The 18,208-nt window shown below is 46.2% G+C and overlaps 1 protein-coding gene across 1 annotated transcript in view; it reads right to left on the bottom strand.

Annotated features, from left to right (window-relative positions):
• OSBPL3 (oxysterol binding protein like 3) overlaps window positions 1–18,208 on the bottom strand; it is a 206,793-nt gene that overhangs the window by 36,832 nt on the left and 151,753 nt on the right. Inside the window, exons 14-17 of the mRNA XM_055143981.1 lie at window positions 12,127–12,261; window positions 10,728–10,821; window positions 6,418–6,668; window positions 2,294–2,431 (exon numbers count right to left, since the gene is read on the bottom strand). Coding sequence (XP_054999956.1) covers window positions 2,294–2,431; window positions 6,418–6,668; window positions 10,728–10,821; window positions 12,127–12,261 — 618 coding nt within the window. The remainder of the gene's footprint in view (window positions 1–2,293; window positions 2,432–6,417; window positions 6,669–10,727; window positions 10,822–12,126; window positions 12,262–18,208) is intronic.

Genomic DNA, 18,208 nt, shown 5'->3' with positions numbered 1-18,208 from the left:
ACACACTAGGCTCCAACAATGACCAGATGCCTATTTTCTTGGGACATGTTTCATGAAACTAAGAAGTCCAGTTATGTAATGCCCTTTCTACCTTTGTGCACATGTGTCCCGGAGCTCTGCTTTCTCTTTGTTTGCTCTCCTGGGAGAGACAGCGGCACATCCTGAGTTTGACTCTTCCCTGTCAGGGGTGCATGAGGCTGAGACTTACCTTTACATGAGCTCACACATCCACTCTGCGTACCCAGCCATCCTTGCCCCAAGCGTATGCTATCATTTGGGGCTATTTGAGGCCTTCATATTTTTCACATGAGTGCATATAATACCATGGTAACCAATTTTATTTTCATGTATCCTCACTCCATTTTAGGCTTAGTATTTAAATAACCCAATTGCCTCTGAATCAAATTGTTAGTCCCCTTAACTACTGATTTAACCCCACTTCCCCACATAGTATACATGTTTAATTTCTCATTTTCAGCTTCTAATTGGAGAACGACTGAAAAACATGTTTGAGATTACTGTGTATTTATTTCCTTTGAGTTCCAAGGAACACTGTCACTATTTACAGTTAAGTGTCAAGAGGGTCAGAGACAGAGTATAGTGCATAGGGTGCTCGCCTTGGTGTAGGCTCAATCCCCTGCATCTCATAAAACCCCCCAGGCCCTGAGGAGTAATTCCTGAATGCAGAGCCAGGAGTAACCCCTGAGTATCACCAAGTGTGACCCCAAAATAAGCAAAGCACAAACAAAAAAAATGAGGGGCTGGAGTGATAGCACAGTGGGTAGGATGTTTGCCTTGCTTGGGGCTGACCCGGGTTTGATTCCCAGCATCCTATATGGTCCCCTGAGCACCACCAGGGGTAATTCCTGGGTGCAGAGGCAGAAGTGACCCCTGTGCATTGCCAGATGTGACCCAAAAAGAAAAAACAAAAAAGACAAGCACCATCTTTATATGTCTCAGTCACACCTTCCCTGATGGCCCTGATTATACAGACACACAGATAGAGGAAGGAAAACCAGTATTTCAGCCACCTGACTCAGCCACTTCCCCAGTTTTCTAAGAACTTGGAGAATAGAGTGAAGCAAGAATATTTAGGGTTCTCATGTTGCATTTAGGGATATAAGGCACACAGAGGTGGGATACGGCTGAGTCACTGCTTTAAGCAGGTGGGAGAGGAGTGCTTTTATTTTATTCGTGCACCCCACTTTAGCTAAACAGTTTCTCCTTGTCAGACACTTGGGATATCCTCAATCCTTGGAAATCTGTGGGATTTCCCACCATTGCAAACGAGGCTATTGTATGTCCCTAAGGATTGCAAATCCTCATGTCTCATTTCATTCATCACAGGGCAGTCAGTCCTTGCTTGAAATGCCTTGAAATGAGGATTTCACTGGATCCTCACAAAGCCAACGGGGTCTGTAGCACTATCATTGAAGAGCAAACTGCACTCCAGAGAGGTTGAGGAATCTGAGCTAAGTTATGGAGCCCGTGAGAGCGAAAGCTGAGATTTGAATACTGGCTGGCTGATTCCAGGACACTGATCGTGAAGACTGTTTCTTTGCCAATTCTTGGCTGGGAAGAGTTTCATGGACCCTTGGAGGAGAGAGGGGACACAGAAGAGGGTCTGCCCATGGGTAGCAGATGAGGACAGGCCTTCTTGTCAGTGTCCAGCCCAGGCACCTAGAGCGACACCAGACAGCCAGCACATGCTGGAGGAATCTTTGTTGACTAAACGAACAAAGACAGGAATCAATGTCTTTGTCTCCTACATCAAAACCAATAGTTCTCTTTTTCTCTGTTCACCCCCTTCGGGGGTAGTCGGAAGCTAGAAAGATGATGCTAGTGACTCAGGCTGCATTCGTGATTTACATATTTGTTGACAAGGTTGGTTGTGTTTGGGGGTCTATGCAGTGCCAGGGATCAACCCCAGGGCACGTGCTCTGCTGCTTACCTCACATCCCAGCCCCCAAGTGCACACTTTAAAGGTCTAAATGAGAGTCTGTGCAAATGCCTCGAGCTCTGAGAATTCCTCTTCCTTGGTCTTTTAAGCAGAAAGGGCACCGTTCCTATCCAGGGCACTTCCTGGTGCTCAGTATTGCGTGTATCTTTATGCCCAAGGGAGTGGTGAGATTTCCGTGGCAGGGAAATCCATCCCTTTCTTTACATGGAAAAACACTGCAATTAGCCCCATGGCTTTGAAGCCAGATAAAGGTGAAGGATAAATATTTCAAAAGCACTTTTGATGGCAAACATAAGCAACTCCTCCCAGCCCACAGAGAGAGCGTAGACTCACCTGTTCTGAAAAGTACTGGAAGCCCTTGTCCTCACGAATACACTCGTATGTCTCCCCCAGAACAGGGTTAAAGGGTTTGCTCCCGGCTCGGAAGTAGCTGGACGCATAGGCTGACACAGCAAAGGCTGCCACGTACACCTAGAAAGAGGCCAAAGGGTTGATCACCTTGATACCATTACACAAACCAAGATATGAGCAAAACCAAACTGGTTCCTCTCTTTAGGGCTTATTTCTGAGGCTGGAGATGTGTCTCTGGTTTTAAGACAAAGGAACCAACACCGGTTTAAGGATGCATATTTCTATAACAATCATCCTGGCTGAGAGACAGAAAACCAAAACCAAACCCCAAGAAGTAGACATTTTCAAGCTAGCCATTTGGTTTTTTGTTTGTTTTTGTTTGGAGGTCACACTCAGGGGTTCTCAGGGGCTAGTCCCTCCCTCCTCTTTTTTTGGGGTTGTTCCTGGTGGGGCAAATTTGGAGGACTGTGGGGTGTTGGGGATCAAACCTGCGCCTCTGGCCATTGAACTCTGTCTCTGTCCCTTTGTTTTGCTGTCTAACAGTTGGTAGAGTCTTTCAAGACGGTGTCTTCCACTGTGTTGGAGTAGTTGAAACTGCTCCTATAATTTTTTATGGGGAGAGGGGTGGGCAATCATCCTCAGAAGGTTAAGGGGCCCTGCTGGGCAATTCTTATGGAGAACTGAGCAGGTGGTTCAATGTGCAGAGCCAGGGATTACTCGGGCCACACCTATGATGCTTTGGTGGCCTTCAGGGCCAGTCCAGCTGCAGGCATGACGAGAGCCTTTACCCTGTACTCTCTCTCCCGTCCAAGTCTGCTCTCTTTAATCCTGACAATAGCCAAGAATCCTGACATCATGCCAAGGCTTTTGGAGAGAGGAAGAAACTAAAAAGAGGCAACTTCCCTCAAAAGCCTCCAAACAATTCACTCACAATGTCATTCTGTACATACCCGAAAACTTGTTTGATCAGAGAACATCGTGAATCATTTCCTGAGCTTGGGCAAGAAGACAGAAGCCCGAGCACAGTGATGTTAAAAAGTCTGCTTTTCTGGTGGGGCAGGGAGGAAGAGGAGGGAAAACTATACACGAACATAAAATGGGGGAAATCCTTGGAGGGCCTCACTCAGAATTCATCTGTCCCTGTTCTGGGCACACAACACTATTTTTAAATTCATTTTTTGAGGGGTGGAAGTGGAGAGCAGGGGCTAAATATCAAATCTAAAGAGCCAGAGAGGGACTGGAGTGATAGTACAGCAGGTAGGGCGTTTGCCTTGCATGCGGCCGACCCGGGTTTGATTCCCAGCATCCCATACGGTCCCCTGAGCACCGCCAGGAGTAATTCCTGAGTGCATAAGCCAAGAATAACCCCTGTGCATCACCGGGTGCAACCCAAAAACTCCCCCCCTAAAAAAAGAAGAAAGAACCAGAGAGATAGTATGGGGGTTACAGTGCTTTCCTTACATGCAGCTGGCCCCAGTTCAAATCCCTGGCACTGCACATGGTCTCCAGAGCATTGTCAGGGATCATTCCTGAACACAGAGCCAGGAATAATCCCTGAGCACCTCTGGGTGTGTGCTCCTGCCATCTCCAAAAAGAACAACCTCCCCCAAATGCTAAACCTAAGTAATGACTACAAATTTCCTTTCTACTACTAGCAATGTTTGTGTTCTCTCTCTTGCATGCTTCATGAAGCCTTTTGCAAATAATATCCAGCATAGAATACTTGAGTGTGGTGGATTCTCAACGTTTGGAACTGTGGGTTTGCTAATGCATGGCTGAAAATCACTGTCCGCTAAGTGACAATCACTCTCCTATGGTTTGTCAAGGAAGTTTCTGCAGGCCAGCACTGCTGTGCGAACTGGCAGCTGAAAACCACCACAGTCGAACTCCAAGAGCGCATCCAAATCAATTCACTAGGCTCAGTTCAGTCTTTGTTCCCCAAACTTGGACATTGATTCTGCTCTCTCCTTTGTCCTGTGCCGGTGCAACAGGACAGTCACACTCCCTATAGCAGGGAGGGAGGGATCCATCCCCAACTGCCTTCACAAGCTAAATCATAACAAAATTTATTGAAGAACCTGGTACTGTTCATAATGCCGGGGAACCCGGGGTGGGGGGGAGCCCAGAATGATCCCCCTTCCTGTGGAATGGCAACAGAGAGAATCTAAACGGGCACATAACTGGGGGTCAGAGCAGCCCCCACACTCCCTGTGAGAGTCCCCCTCCTGTGCTTCCCGAATGGGCTCTTCCTAGAATGCTGGGCTGGGCTTGGATCCTCTCCTCCTGCCCCTTCCATCATCCTCACACAACAGTGAGGTGACACCCAAGGCTCCTCTGAACAGTTACAAAAATGAAACTCCAGGGCCAGAGCCACAGTACAGCGGGTAGAGTGTTTGCCTTGCACTAGACCTACTCAGTTTCGATCCCCGGCACCCTGATTTTCTAGGATGGTCTACTGAGCACCACCAGCAGTAATTCCTGAGTGAAGAGCCAGGAGTAAGCCCTGAGCATCGTTGGGGATTTTGAGCAAAAAAGCCAAGGAAAAAAAGAAAAGGAAAGAAAAAGAAACACCAACAAATCAGAATACTTTCAGCTCCAAAGTCATGGGTTTCCATTGGAAGGAAAGAGCTGTCCGCAGAGGTAGATTTTCACACTTGCTTAGAAGCCATTTGCTTCCCTTTCTTCAGCCAATTTTCTCTGGGGTAAAGTAACACAATTGATTAAAAAAAAAAAAACAAAAAACAGTTTTTCTTTCCTTATTTTCTTTAGTACAAGAAAATTTCTCTGAGCAGGTCCCCAGAGGTGATGTGGCCTGACTGACGTGTCACTCTCAGCCAGGATGAAGACTCCCCTCCCCAAACCCCCCATCCTCAAACCACTGAAGCAATGACTTTTTTTGCTTTTATGGGGCATATGGGCTTGGAGGTTGCTCCTGGCTCAGTACTCAGGGGGTCACTCTTGTCAGTGCTCAGGGGATTATGTAAGTGCTGGGGTTCAGCCTCCTGCATAGCAGAACATGCACCTGAGCCCATTCAATTATTTCCCCCACCTAAATGCGGGTGTTTTAAGTGAAAACGTAGACTGCTGAGGACGTAGACAGTATCAGTGTCTTCCATCAGCCCACTCCAAATCAGCCAACGAGCAAACGCCCAGGTCAGACTCTGCAGTTGGGAGTGGGTGGGGAACTACGGATGTACCAGCACCCCCAGACAATGACCTTATTGGGGTGTGGGTAACACAGGAGGAAGAAAAAAAGAGGAAGAGACTGTTCTGAAGAACAAAGGCAGCCCCGAGAAGGGCCTGGTTGCTGGGTCTCACCGCCCAGGCCGAGCCCCAGACACAGAGGAAGGAGGAATCCCCAGGGAGCCCCACCCCATGGGAAAGGGTACTGCATAGATCACAGAGGGGCAATTTTCTAACATGAACTTGAAACAAGGACCTTTTCCCCTTGAACTTCCTCTAAAGAATAAGCAAGAGAAGAAAGAAGAAATCTTTGTGATAAGAAAATAGCTTCCGTGAATGAAGCTCACCGAAAATCTAAGGAACTGGTGGGACAATTCCAAAAATAAACACAATCGTTCTCCAGGGAAATTTACCCTGGATGAGAAAAACAGCTAGCTGGAAAAATTCAATTCTGTCTTCCCCGGGTAGCAAAAAAAATAAACACACCAACCACCCTCAAGATATATATCCTTGGTGGGCACATCACACCCATCACGTGGAGGGTTCTGGGGAGTAAGGATGCTCGAAGCCAGACCACAGAACTACCCCAGACACCAGCTCGGTGAATGTTGACAAGGAGACAGGAACCCTGGGGTCGGGGGAACGAGCTGCCGCTGAGAGAAGAGTGAGCAGAGGGCTGGGGAGATAGCCCAGCGGGTCGGACACTTGCCCTGTACCCAGCCAAGCCTGTTGGATTCCCCAGCACCCCGTATGGTTCCGGAGCACTGTCAGGAGTGATCCCTGAGCACAGAGCCAGAAGCCGGCCCAGAGCACAGCCTGGCATGGCCCACCCCGCCCCGCCAGAAAGAGTGGACTGAATGGGGTCAGGCCCCGTGCCCCCCTGCTCTGTGCCCACGCTGGCCCCCAGGCCGGGCCCCTCTCACCATCCTCTGCAGGGCGTCGGGCAGCTGGGCCGCCTTGTCCAGCAGCTCGCTGTACTCCAGCTCCTCGCAGAGTCTCTGCAGCGTGTTCAGGGGCTCGTTCAGCTCCACCGGCATGGCCACCTTGGACAGGTCCTTCCCTATGTTGTTTCTCAGGATGTTCCACAAGCTGATGTTACTGGTGTTGGGGCAAGGGGCGGGCAAGCACGTTCGTCTCTGAGACCGGGACTCTCCCCCGCTCTCAAGAACGGGTCCTGAAAGGGAAAGAAGCCTGCTGGTCTTAGGCCGCTCTTCATCTGATTCATGATGTAAATCCAAGAAGAAAACTTTCCCTATCAAGCCCTCGAGCTTACTATTAAGCTCAGTTATCCAGAATCTGACAGTCCAGAATATGACAGGCGACCAGAAAATAGCACTGTCACAGTAGCACTGTCATCCCATTGTTCATCGATTTGCTCGAGTGGGCACCAGTAATGTCTCCAATGTGAGACTTATTGTTACTGTTTTTGGCATATCGAATTCGCCACGGGGAGCTTGCCAGGCTCTGCCATGCAAGCAGGATACTCTTGGTAGCTTGCTGGGCTCTCTGAGAGGGATGGAGGAATCGAACCCAGGTCCGCCACATGCAAGGCAAATGCCCTACCCACTGTGCTGTAGCCAGAAAATAAGCCAAAAAGTTCTGAGATTTTTGGGGATGTGTCTCAGTGGCAGAGCGCCCACCTCGTACAAGCCCAAGGTCGTGAGTCTGATCCCCCCCCCCCCCCCACACACACACAGTGTGATTCCAAAAAGAGTATGCAGCAGTGAATCGTGGAAGACAGCAGCTCGCTGGGAGATCTCTCCAGACCCCCATGCAGAGCTGATTTCACCGGGGCACCTCAGATGGAGTGGGTGTGCCCTCTTGGCCACTCCAGATGAACCCCTGGTGGCCATAAACTTCTAGAAGAAAAACCCAGGTATGCAGGAGCAGGGCCTGAAGACTTCAGGCAACATGGTGGCTGTGGGGACAGTTTGTCCCTTCCCATCTCTCTGCCCCTTCAGCGTCCTGGCTGTCAGGCCTCAAAACTGCCTTCGGGTGATATTCAAATACGTTAGCAGCCTTGATCCAGAGACTTACAAGTGAATCTCAAAATGGATCAGCCCCCTACAGAGATGTCTCCGGACCCCAATGATATACAGTTTTGGAATTCCAGGATCATGTGGCTGCTTTTCTCATGATATTCATAATAAGCAATAGAAAATAATTATCTAACATCTGCCTTTGGCAGGCAGACTCGAATGGTGGTAGGGAAATTTGAAATAATGGTGATGGGAAGGTGTAATGCTAGTGGGATTGATGTTGAAATATTGAATGTAATTAATTAAAAAAGAGTATGGAGTTCAACACCCCTATCACCCACATCAACCCAGTACCAGGTGTGTGCAAATACCACAATGAAGTGCTCAAGCCCCTAACACAAAAATAGACAATGAGAAGGGGAGGGGAATGATTGATGCAAGTCTGGGAATAATAAGGACTGGAAAGCCAAACACAACACATTAATTTAATAAAAAGGTTTTTTTTGAATAACATTGAGGAGGTACATTAAGAACCAAAACATTTAGATTTTATTCGAGGGCATCTTCAATTTTCTACTTCAAAGCTAGGTCCTCAAAGACTGTATAGACCTAGAAAGTTCTAATACAACTGGAAGTCACAGTCTATGTCTATTGCAAATTACTGCTGATGTTTTCAAAGTATTTTTTAAAATTGCCTTAATTTCTTTCTTTTGTTTTGTTTTGGGGGCACACCGAGTGATGCTCAGGGCTTCCTCTTGGCTCTGCATTCAGGAATCACTCCTGGCGGTTCTCAGGGGACCATATGGGATGCTGAAAATCTAACCCATCTAACAGCAAACACCTTACCTGCTGTACTATCTCTTTGGCCCAGAATGACTTTAGTTTCTGATAAAAATTGTGGGGCCTGAGAGTACAGGAGTTAAGACCCTGTAAGCCAACTCAGGTTCACCTGGAGCATTGCATATGAGCCTGACTAGAAGTGATCTCTGAGCACAAAGCCAGATGGAAACCCTGAGCCCTGTAGGGTATGGGCCCCCAAACAAAACCAAAGAAAATCATAAAAACAATGTTTATTATAGGAAAATTATAAAGGAAATGCAAGTCATCCCATTACCCAGAACTAGTATTCCAGAAATTCTATAGTGTTTTCAGTTGGGAAAAATTTAGTGCACACTAATACTGTAAAAGTATTTTTCTATATTATTCAAAATTCTCCCCAATCGCCATTTTATTTTGTTTTTGTTGTTGTTGTTTGCTTTTTGGGTCACACCTAGCGATGCACAGGGGTTACTCCTGGCTCTGTACTCAGGAATCACCCCTGGTGGTGCTCAGGGGACCATATGGGATGCTGGGAATCGAACCCGGGTTGGCCGCGTGCAAGGCAAACTCCCTACCCACTGTGCTATTGCTCCAGTCCCCCCAATCGCCATTTTAAATGCTACCCCAAAATTCTGTATACTCTGTAGGGGCTATAAATTGCTGGTTCATTTATCTTCTGTCTGGAGAGATAGCACAGCAGTAGAGCATTTGCCTTGCATGCAGCTGACCCGGGTTTGATTCCTCTGCCCCTCTCGGAGAGCCTGGCAAGCAGCCGAGAAGTATCTCACCCACACAGTAGAGCCTGGCAAGCTCCCCGTGGCATATTCGATATGCCAAAAACAGTAACAAGTCTCACAATGGAGACGTTACTGGTGCCTGCTCGAGCAAATCAATGAGCAATGGGATGACAGTGACAGTAACAGTGACAGATGTTTCAATTTGTTTTAATATTTTGCTCTGATCTGAAAAAATAATGTGACTGTTTATATTCTTTTTTTATGTTTTATGGGGGGGATAACACCCAAGGTTGTTCAGGACTTACTCCTGCCTCTGTACTCAGGGATTGCTCCCAATGGGACTTAAGGATCATATGTGTTGCCAGGAACGAACCAGGCCCATCCTGTACCATCTCCCTGGATGCAGGCAAATTCTTTTTAGGAGCTCTTTCCAGACAGAATTCAGTCTCCTGCTTGCCATCAGCACTGTCTGCAGTTACCCAGACACTCCAGGCATGCCATGCTTCAAATTGTCTGTTTCTGGGCATCATTTCACCCTTGTACTTGACCAACAGTTATTTAAGGTATTCTATAATAAGTCCCCCTATTTTGTGTGTGTGTGTGTGGGGGGGCGATGCTTCCAAATAGTATTCAGGGGAACCAAGGCCTTCTGGTAACACTCAGCTGGTACTCAGCCAACTCGGCCAAGCAGTTAAAAAACTGGAGCCTGTGGATGTGGAGCTACTCAGATCCAGAGACTCCCAGGGCCCTGCATATCTGGCAGGTTTATAGGACCTAAAGACTCCTTAGTAAGACAAAGTCTGTAAAATGCAAAATCTTGAAGACTCTGCAGCTCAATTACCATTTAAATCAAACTTTTATTATTTAAGTTCTATGAATTCCTAAATAAATTTATTTCTAAATAAAATTTCTAAATAAATAAACATTACAAGTTACCTAAAATCAATAAGCTATATTCTAATATATTTGCAGGCAAAATGTTTGATGAGGTGCTGGATATCTGTGGCTTTCATTTTGGACATTAATAATAATTAACATATCCTCACTTTATAAACCAAAAATTTGCATAAGTTGTTTTATTTGAATGAACTAATTTTTACATGTGACTCCCATGTCCTCAACTAGATTATATAAAATCCTCAAAGGTGGGGAATATATCTTTCTTTTCTTTTTTAAAGATATCTTTATTGGGGGCTGGATCGATAGCACAGTGGGTAGGGGATTTGCCTTGCACGTAGCCGACCCAGGTTCGATTACCAGCATCCCATAGGATCCCCCGAGCACTGCCAGGAGTAACCCCTGTGCATCTCGGGGTGTGACCTCAAAAAACAAAAAAGCAAAAAAACAAAACACTTCTTGGAGCTGGAGCGATAGCACAGCAGGTAGGGCATTTGCCTTGCACGGGGCTGACCTGGGTTCGAATCCCAGCATCCCATATGGTCCCCTGAGCTCTGCCAGGAGTAATTCCTGAGTGTAGAATCAGGAGTAACCCCTGTGCATCGCCGGGTGTGACCCAAAAAGCAAAAATAAATAAATAAATAAATAAAACAACGACAAAAAAAACACTTCTTAAAAATATCTTTATTTCCTTATGCAGTATTTACTACAGTTCTCCGCTTACAATAAGTACTCTCTCTCTCTGCCTATTAATATTCTATTAGTAAAGATTCAAACTTTCAGAGATCAAACAAATCTTACCCAGAGTCTGCCTCTCGTTGTCTAAATCATTACTGAGATTGTCTAAGGAGAGGTTATCACTTATGTCACTGACATATGAATCATCTTCAGAAATCTATGGGGGGAAAAAGAGAAATTATATTAGAGTAAGAGTAAACAAATCAAATTTTCACAGAGAGCTTTCACCCCAAAGGATCAAATGTCTTGAATCCCACATTACTACTCTCTTCCTAAAGACCCACACACCAGTCCCTCTAGGCGGTGTTCACAGCCAACATCTTCATAAAAACTCTTTATCCCTTTTGATTTATTCCCACAAGAAAATGCAAGTCAATTAAAGACGTTGTTATGAAAAGTCTTATTAGAGCTGGAGTGATACTACAGCCAATAGGGCACCTGCCTTTCAGTCCCCAGCATCCCATAAGGTCCCCTGAGCACTGCCAGGAGAAATTCCTGAGTACAGAGCCAGGAGTAACCCCTGACCACTGCCCAGTGTGATCCCAAAATTTAAAAAATAGTTTTATTAATTCAGACTGCATTTTCAGAATTTGTTAGTGCACAGGAGATGTTACTGGGGCCCGCTTGAGCAAATCGATGAACAACGGGATGACAGTGCTACAGTGCTACAGTTAGCACTCAGGTAGAATGGTTTACAATTTGTCTCTGAAATATTTGTGAAATCTTTCATGTATATTAACAAACAAGATTATCAGTATAAACAGCTCTATACTGAAGGGTTTTAATTATCAATACACACACTAATGCCATCTACAATAATTGCCACTTTAGGAAATTATGATATGAGGCATCAACTTAAATATTATCATTAGGTGTTATAAATTATTTTTGTAATAATGTCCATATTATAATAAAAATTTACATAGGTCAAATTCAATGATTAAAAATCAGCATGTAAGGGGACCAGAGTGATAGTACAGAGGATAGGGTGCTTGTTTTGCACATGCCAGCCCAGGTTCAATTGCCAGCACCACACGTGGTCCCCTGAGCCTGCCAGGAGAGATACCTAAGTATAGGACCAGGAGTAAGCCATGAGCACCGGTGGGTGTGGCCCCCAAACAAACAAAAATCAGCACGTTTGATACTAATTTCTGGTCCCATAGCACAAACATTCTGCTGCCCAACAGCGAAGAGTCACAATTATGACACTGTCATTGAAACGAGGTAGGATAAATCCAGTGACAGACCGAGTAAGTCTTCAACACCTTCTACTTTGGCAGACTTTTTCCTTCTGATCATGTATCCTGTTGTGCTTTGAGGGTGTGAGTTCTAAAAACATCCTCAGAATAGAATGGTCAAAAGAACCATTGAGTTTTGTGTTTCTAAAAATGGGTATTTACTGAATAGAGAAAGCAAGGAGAGAAATTTTTTTAAGGCACCTAACTGAAAATAGCACTCAAACCTCATTTTCCGAAGAGCTTGGAGATAAAAGAACTTCCTGGGCATCAAAAAACTCGGACAAGGAATCAGTGATGGAGAGCCGGCTTTCGTTGGAAAGCTGATGGACCAGGACTCGGCTGTCATCTCTGGAGTTTTCCTATGGAAACACAAAACCAAAGGTGCCTATCTTTAGCAGCAGTCGCAAGAGCTGAAAGAATGACGTAGGAATTTGCAGGACACCTAAGGTCACAGGCCCATGCGAACAAGCAGATCCAAGCAGAGGTCAGCTTCCGACGTTGAGGAGAAGCAAGCCTCAGACAAAAGACAACGGACAAAGGGATCCCTTCAATGGGCACCTCGCTGGCAGGCGCCATCCTGGCACAGATCTCAAAGCCAAGAAAAGGCTGCTGGGGTCTGTCTTGGATCTATTTAAGGAGGAAATATCCAATGCTGTCTGAACCATACCCTATTATTTCTTGTCTTCTGGATTCTTTTCATCTTAGACTTTCCTCTGACCTGTGCAGAATGCTCAATGGCGTGGCTGGTGCAGAGACGTATAGTTTTCTCCTGCTCCTGCGCTTTGCAGAAAGGCCCGTATGCCTCTCTGGAGGTATCCTACACTAATAAATAGTGTGTTTTGGTCCACAGGTGCCCCTGGTGGCAGATCATTCATTATTCACCGCTGCATGAGATAAATCCGCTGTGCTGTGTCTCTGTACTGACAGTGGCTCTGTCAGGGAAGGAAATACCCAGCCTCCTTTATAAGCCTCTGCACTCACCACACAATGGAAGATTTGGGTTTTCTCCTGGGGCAAGGCCCTCTGCTATGTACTCCTCTGGATCTAAATGTGTCCTGGGGATGGACCTAAATATCTTGGCAATGCGTTTCTAGTCAATGTGCAAGTAAAATCCAATACCACACATTAAGCAACTGCTTTGTGGTGGCCAGGGAGGGTTATAGTGACAAATGGCAAGGTTTCCAGTCCAGAGAACATACCCACCCCACAAGACCAGACCTTGAGCGGTGAGAACAGAATCAGGAAAAACAGATTTGGTATCTTTGAATCAAACACTGGAGATCTAAACTTCCCAATAGCTTGCATTTCCCGAAAGACTGGGAAAGGAACTGCTTCTATAGCATTAAAAAAAAAAAAATCTGGGGACCGGAGTGATAGTACAGCGGGTATGTATTTATCTTGCATGTGGCCGACCCGAGTTTGATCCCCAGCACCCCATTTGGTCCCCCAAGCACCACCAGGAGTAATTCCTGAGTGCAAAGCCAGAAGTAACCCCTGAACATTGTTGGGTGTGACCCAAAAAGAAAAAAAAATGTTAAAAAAAAATCCAGGTAGGAGTGATATAGCGATCTGGGTTTGATCTCCGGCATCCCATATGGTCTCCCGAGCACTGCAGGAGTAATTCCTGAGTGCAGAGCTAGGAGTAGACTCTGAGCATTTCTGAGTATGATTCAAAAAAAAGCAAAAAAAAAAAAAAACCACAAACCCTGCTCCCTGACATTCCCCCCCTTGTTGCAATGGGGGAGGAGGAATGAGGGGTGTGTGAGGGGATTGTCATTGGTTGTGGTGTTCAAACAGTTGCAGGTTGTGTTGTTCCTTAAGACTCTCACACTTGGCTTCAGCATTACTGGAGATCGAACAGTTTGTGGTGGGCCCAGGGAACCACAAAGGGCAAAGTCAGGGGTGGATCTGGAGGTCTGATGCTTGCAAAGCAAGAGCTCTGCCCACCAGTTACCCCTGTTATCACTGTGTGTCTCTGAATGAGGCCCAAGATAATGCAGGCAGCAGAAAACAAGCCAATTCTGTGTGTCTCTTCCAAACTTTTACCAGATGAAAATGAACTGCTCAGTTTCCTAAACAAATTACAGCCACGATAGAGACACTGTAATGAGAAGCTCCATGGTTAGGACCATGGTGCTTTTCTGCCCTGTAAGCTATTTCAGACTGAAGGGGGTTTTGCTGTTGTTTTTTGTTTTGACGTGACACCCAGCCATTCTCAGAAATTAATCTTGGCTGTGGGATGGGATGCTGGGGATCGAACCCAGGTTGGCCACAAGCAAGGCAAGCGCCCTACCTGCTGTACTAATCATTCTGGCCCCCTGTAAGCTATTTCAGAGACACACTTAATGGGAAGTCCTTCCTCTTGGATTCTACCCAAGTGAGAAAGAGTGTCAAAGTATTTGCTGGAAGATCTTATCTATCATTAGGTCCCTACCTCTCTCTATAAGTGGTCTTTGAGTCTCCCCTGACAAAGAGATCACTCTGGAACTCAGAGATAATTATCACAACTGTTACCAACAGGGCAAAGGTCTCTCCCATTGAAAGTGGAGACAGCCAAGCAGCTAAGTAAGCACTTTCCTGCTCACAGAACAAAGGAATCATGCTTTGACTCTGGCATGCCCCTGCCACCTAAGAACTCTCATGATTTATTTACTTGCCCTAATCATTAATTTATTATCGCTCACTCCTGTGTGCTCTAGACTCTCCTCTTAGGCAGATAGGTCAGAAGGATTTCTTGGCGGATCAACATGGAAAATGAGAACTGGGTTCCTGGCCCTTTCTGCCATTCCATTGACCCAGCCACTTCCAGAGAAAACCACTGAGCAACTCTGAGCAAGGCCCAGCACCCAGCTGGGGTCCTGGACCACTCTGACTTAACGTTCCAGCCAGTAATTTCCTCTCAAGTTTCTAAGGTATGAGTGACTGTTTCTTTTGTACCCTATAAAAAGATAAGCAGAAAAGAGGGAGAGAGCACACGCAATGCCAGCACACAAAAATGGTCACTATTTACATTCTGATGCCTTTTTCTCCAAACCCTTTCATGCATGTAGGTTTGCTTTCATTTAAAATTACTGTAAACACAATGACTTTATATATTCCCCCAAGACAACATCAAAACCAAAATCATTATTTCCAAAATCAACACTTATTCAAAATTAAAAAGCATTAAAAATAGAAAATACAGTACCGGGTAAGTAAAAGAACTATCAATTAAAATCTGAGCACCCAAATGTGGTCTTTATTATCCTGTTGATATATGTGGGCCACACTTGGCAGTGCTCAGGGCCTACTCCCGAGCCTGCGCTCAGCAATCACTCATAGAAGGGCCCAGAGGACCATAAGAGATGTAAGGAATCAAGATAACACAAGCTGTACCATCTCTGGCCCACAACTCATTTTCAAATGTATATGTATTTTCAGCTTGGATTTTTCCATTTAACTCTAATTTCCTAGCAATCCACTTTAGAATGCAACAGAAAGATTTAAGCTGCTTCCCAAATCACCTTTGAGCTATGCCAGCTGAATTTACTGGATAATTTATTCTTCCCATTGATTTTGGAGCCTCCCTTGTTTTTATCTTTCTTTTATATACAGGGTGATGGTGATGCCTGAGATAAACCCTTTCTCACACTGTCACCATCGGATTTCATGACTGGAGCCTGGGGATGTGTTTTATTTTCCAGGGCCATGTCTTTCCACATTAGATGCAAGTGATAGAGAGCTGTAGACTTAAACCCAGGTGCTTTGAGGAAGATTTGTAATCTCTTTCGACTTTCCTTCTTGTCGCTACATTGCACGAGCGTGGCCGACCTCAGAGATCATGTTAGGATTTGGGGTGGTAGGCACTCGAATGCATAAGGAACAGAGCCAACAGTGAAAGAGTAAGTTCCCTCCTTCTCTCTTGGACTTTTCTTTCAAGACGCCGTGGGCCCTCTGAAAATGAACTTTACATTTTCTAGAAGGATTTTTTTCCCCCTCCAAAGCCACTTCATGTTCCATTTGTAATCTAAACTAATTGAAATAAGTCTAAGAACTTAGAATTTGATCACATTAGATGTTTACCTACAAAAACATGAGGCTGGAGCAACAGCACAGTGGGTAGGGCGTTTGCCTTGCACGCGGCCAACCCAGGTTCGATTTCCAGCATCCCATGTGGTCCCCTGAGCACTACCAGGGGTTATTCCTGAGTGCAGAGCCAGGAGTAATCCCTGTGCACTGCCAGGTGTGATCCAATAATAAAAAAAAAAAAAAAAAACAGGAGGATCTGAAAAGATGTGGGAGTATTTCTGACTTCATTTTAGAATCCAAGTAGCCAGCTCCATCTTCAAAGGTGGCTGATTCGTGCAGTTAATAAGGAGCAGATGGAAAGTGCCCTGGGCTGATTCACAGTAGGGAACAGCCATTGCTGGCCCAGGGTGTGAGGTGCCTGCAAAGTTCCCTTTGACCTAGTGGTACTGGCATTGCAGGGCTGTGGAATGCTTCTCCCCGGACTGTCTCACTTGCTGAAGGCAATGGACTTTGCCCTCCGTGGGAAGGTTTAGCCTGAGTCACTCAGGGCCTGACAGGCAAAAAATAGGCAACAGGACCAGAGAGATAGTGCAGTGGGTGGGGCACTTGCCTTGATGGATGGCCAACACCCCTTACAGTGCCCCGAGTCCCGCCAGGAATGATCCCTGAGCAGAGAGGCAGAAGTAAGCCTTGATCCCCACCAAGTGTGGGTCCCTGGACTCGTGCTTTTGGAGTTCCTTTCAGAATACTAACAGCCCCAAGCATACACACTAAACCGAAATTCAGGAAAGTCTGAATGTTCGATATGGATTTAACCTTTTAAAATTCTGTGTCTTAAATGCGTAATTTGTTGGCCATGTTACTTGAGAGGTAAGAGCTGCCTGGACACAGACAGGAAATGCTTCTTGGCCCACGGTCTAGAGGAAGGGCTGAGAGCAGGCACGCTGAGGTGTCCATCGGGCAGAGTACAGGAAGGATGGCTGTGGGGCGGCAAGTGTGCTCCACAGGCAACACTGACTTGGCCTCAGGCATCCCGAGAGGCTGCGGCCTGAGCAGACAGACAGGTTCCCTCAGTCCGGGCTCCGAAGAGGGCTTTCGGCACCTGGGTGGGTTTCCCCTGGATGCCCCAGAGGCGAGGCACTGAGGGAGGCTTTAGTTTCGTGGAGGACAGAGAAAGGGGGAAGACGGCAAGATTCAACCTAGACATTCTTTAACATTTAACATGCAAACAAATACATCTCATGGACTTATTTACTTTAGATACACTCGGTCTAGGACCCAGGGGCACACCAGGACCTGAGGTCAAACTCTGGCACCTCGGGGCCTCCCAAGCACCACCTGGCATGGCCCAGAGGCCCCAACACTGCAGAGCCCGGGCACTAGATGGCCAGCCTTGCAGCTGAGTCTTGCCAGGATTGGCCCAGGAGCCCCCAAGCAGTACTTGGGAGGGCCCCCCAACATATGAATAAATAAATTCTGATGAACAATAATGAATAATAGAGTTAAACCCTGTAATAAATTTATTAATGAAGAACTTAGCAAACCTGAAACATGAGGTGACTAAATAAGAGTTTTGACCTTTTGTTTTCATTTTCTGTCTTCTAAATAATTCACTTACATTTTTCCTAAAATTCTCATTTTCCAGGTCTTAAGACTGTTTTTATTTTATTTTATTTTTTTGGTCCTTTGAGGTCACACCCAGCAATGCTCAGGGGTTACTCCTGGCTCTGTACTCAGGAGTTACTTCTGGCGGTGCTCGGGGAACCATATGGGATGCCGGGGATCAAATTTGGGTTGGCTGCATGCAAGGCAAACGCCCTACTCGCTGTACTATCACTCTGGCCCCAAGAAAAGACATTTTCAATGGCCCTGGGTTGTGTTTAGCAGATCCACACTCACTCCTCGGTGCTCTGGGACTAAACTGGAGCCTGTCCGGTCTCATCCCGCCCCTCCCCCCATGCAAAGTACGTGCAGGAGTCTTCAAGCCCTCTCCCTCTCCCCCTGACAACAACCAAAAAAGAAAACCCAAAATATTGCTTCAGTTTGATTATAGTCTTTCCCCCACCTGGAGCCTAGAGCTGTGTATTTGAAAAGGAAGAAAAAAAGGAGAAAACAGATCACAGAGGAGAGGTGGACACAGCCACAAGGAAAAGGGAAGGGTGGAAGAACAAAGAGGCTAAGCAAGCAGGGTGGGTGGCTGGCAGGAACTGGGATGCTCGGGTCAGAGAAACTGAGGCAGCTGCAGAAGTGATGGGAGAAAGAAACTGTCCTCGCAGCCCTCCCTGCAGGCACACTTTA

The sequence above is a fragment of the Sorex araneus genome, chromosome 1 (assembly GCF_027595985.1).
Source record: "Sorex araneus isolate mSorAra2 chromosome 1, mSorAra2.pri, whole genome shotgun sequence".
Lineage (NCBI taxonomy): Eukaryota > Metazoa > Chordata > Mammalia > Eulipotyphla > Soricidae > Sorex > Sorex araneus.
The sequence above is the reverse complement of the archived record's forward strand: the minus strand, read 5'-3'. Positions and strand labels throughout refer to the sequence as shown.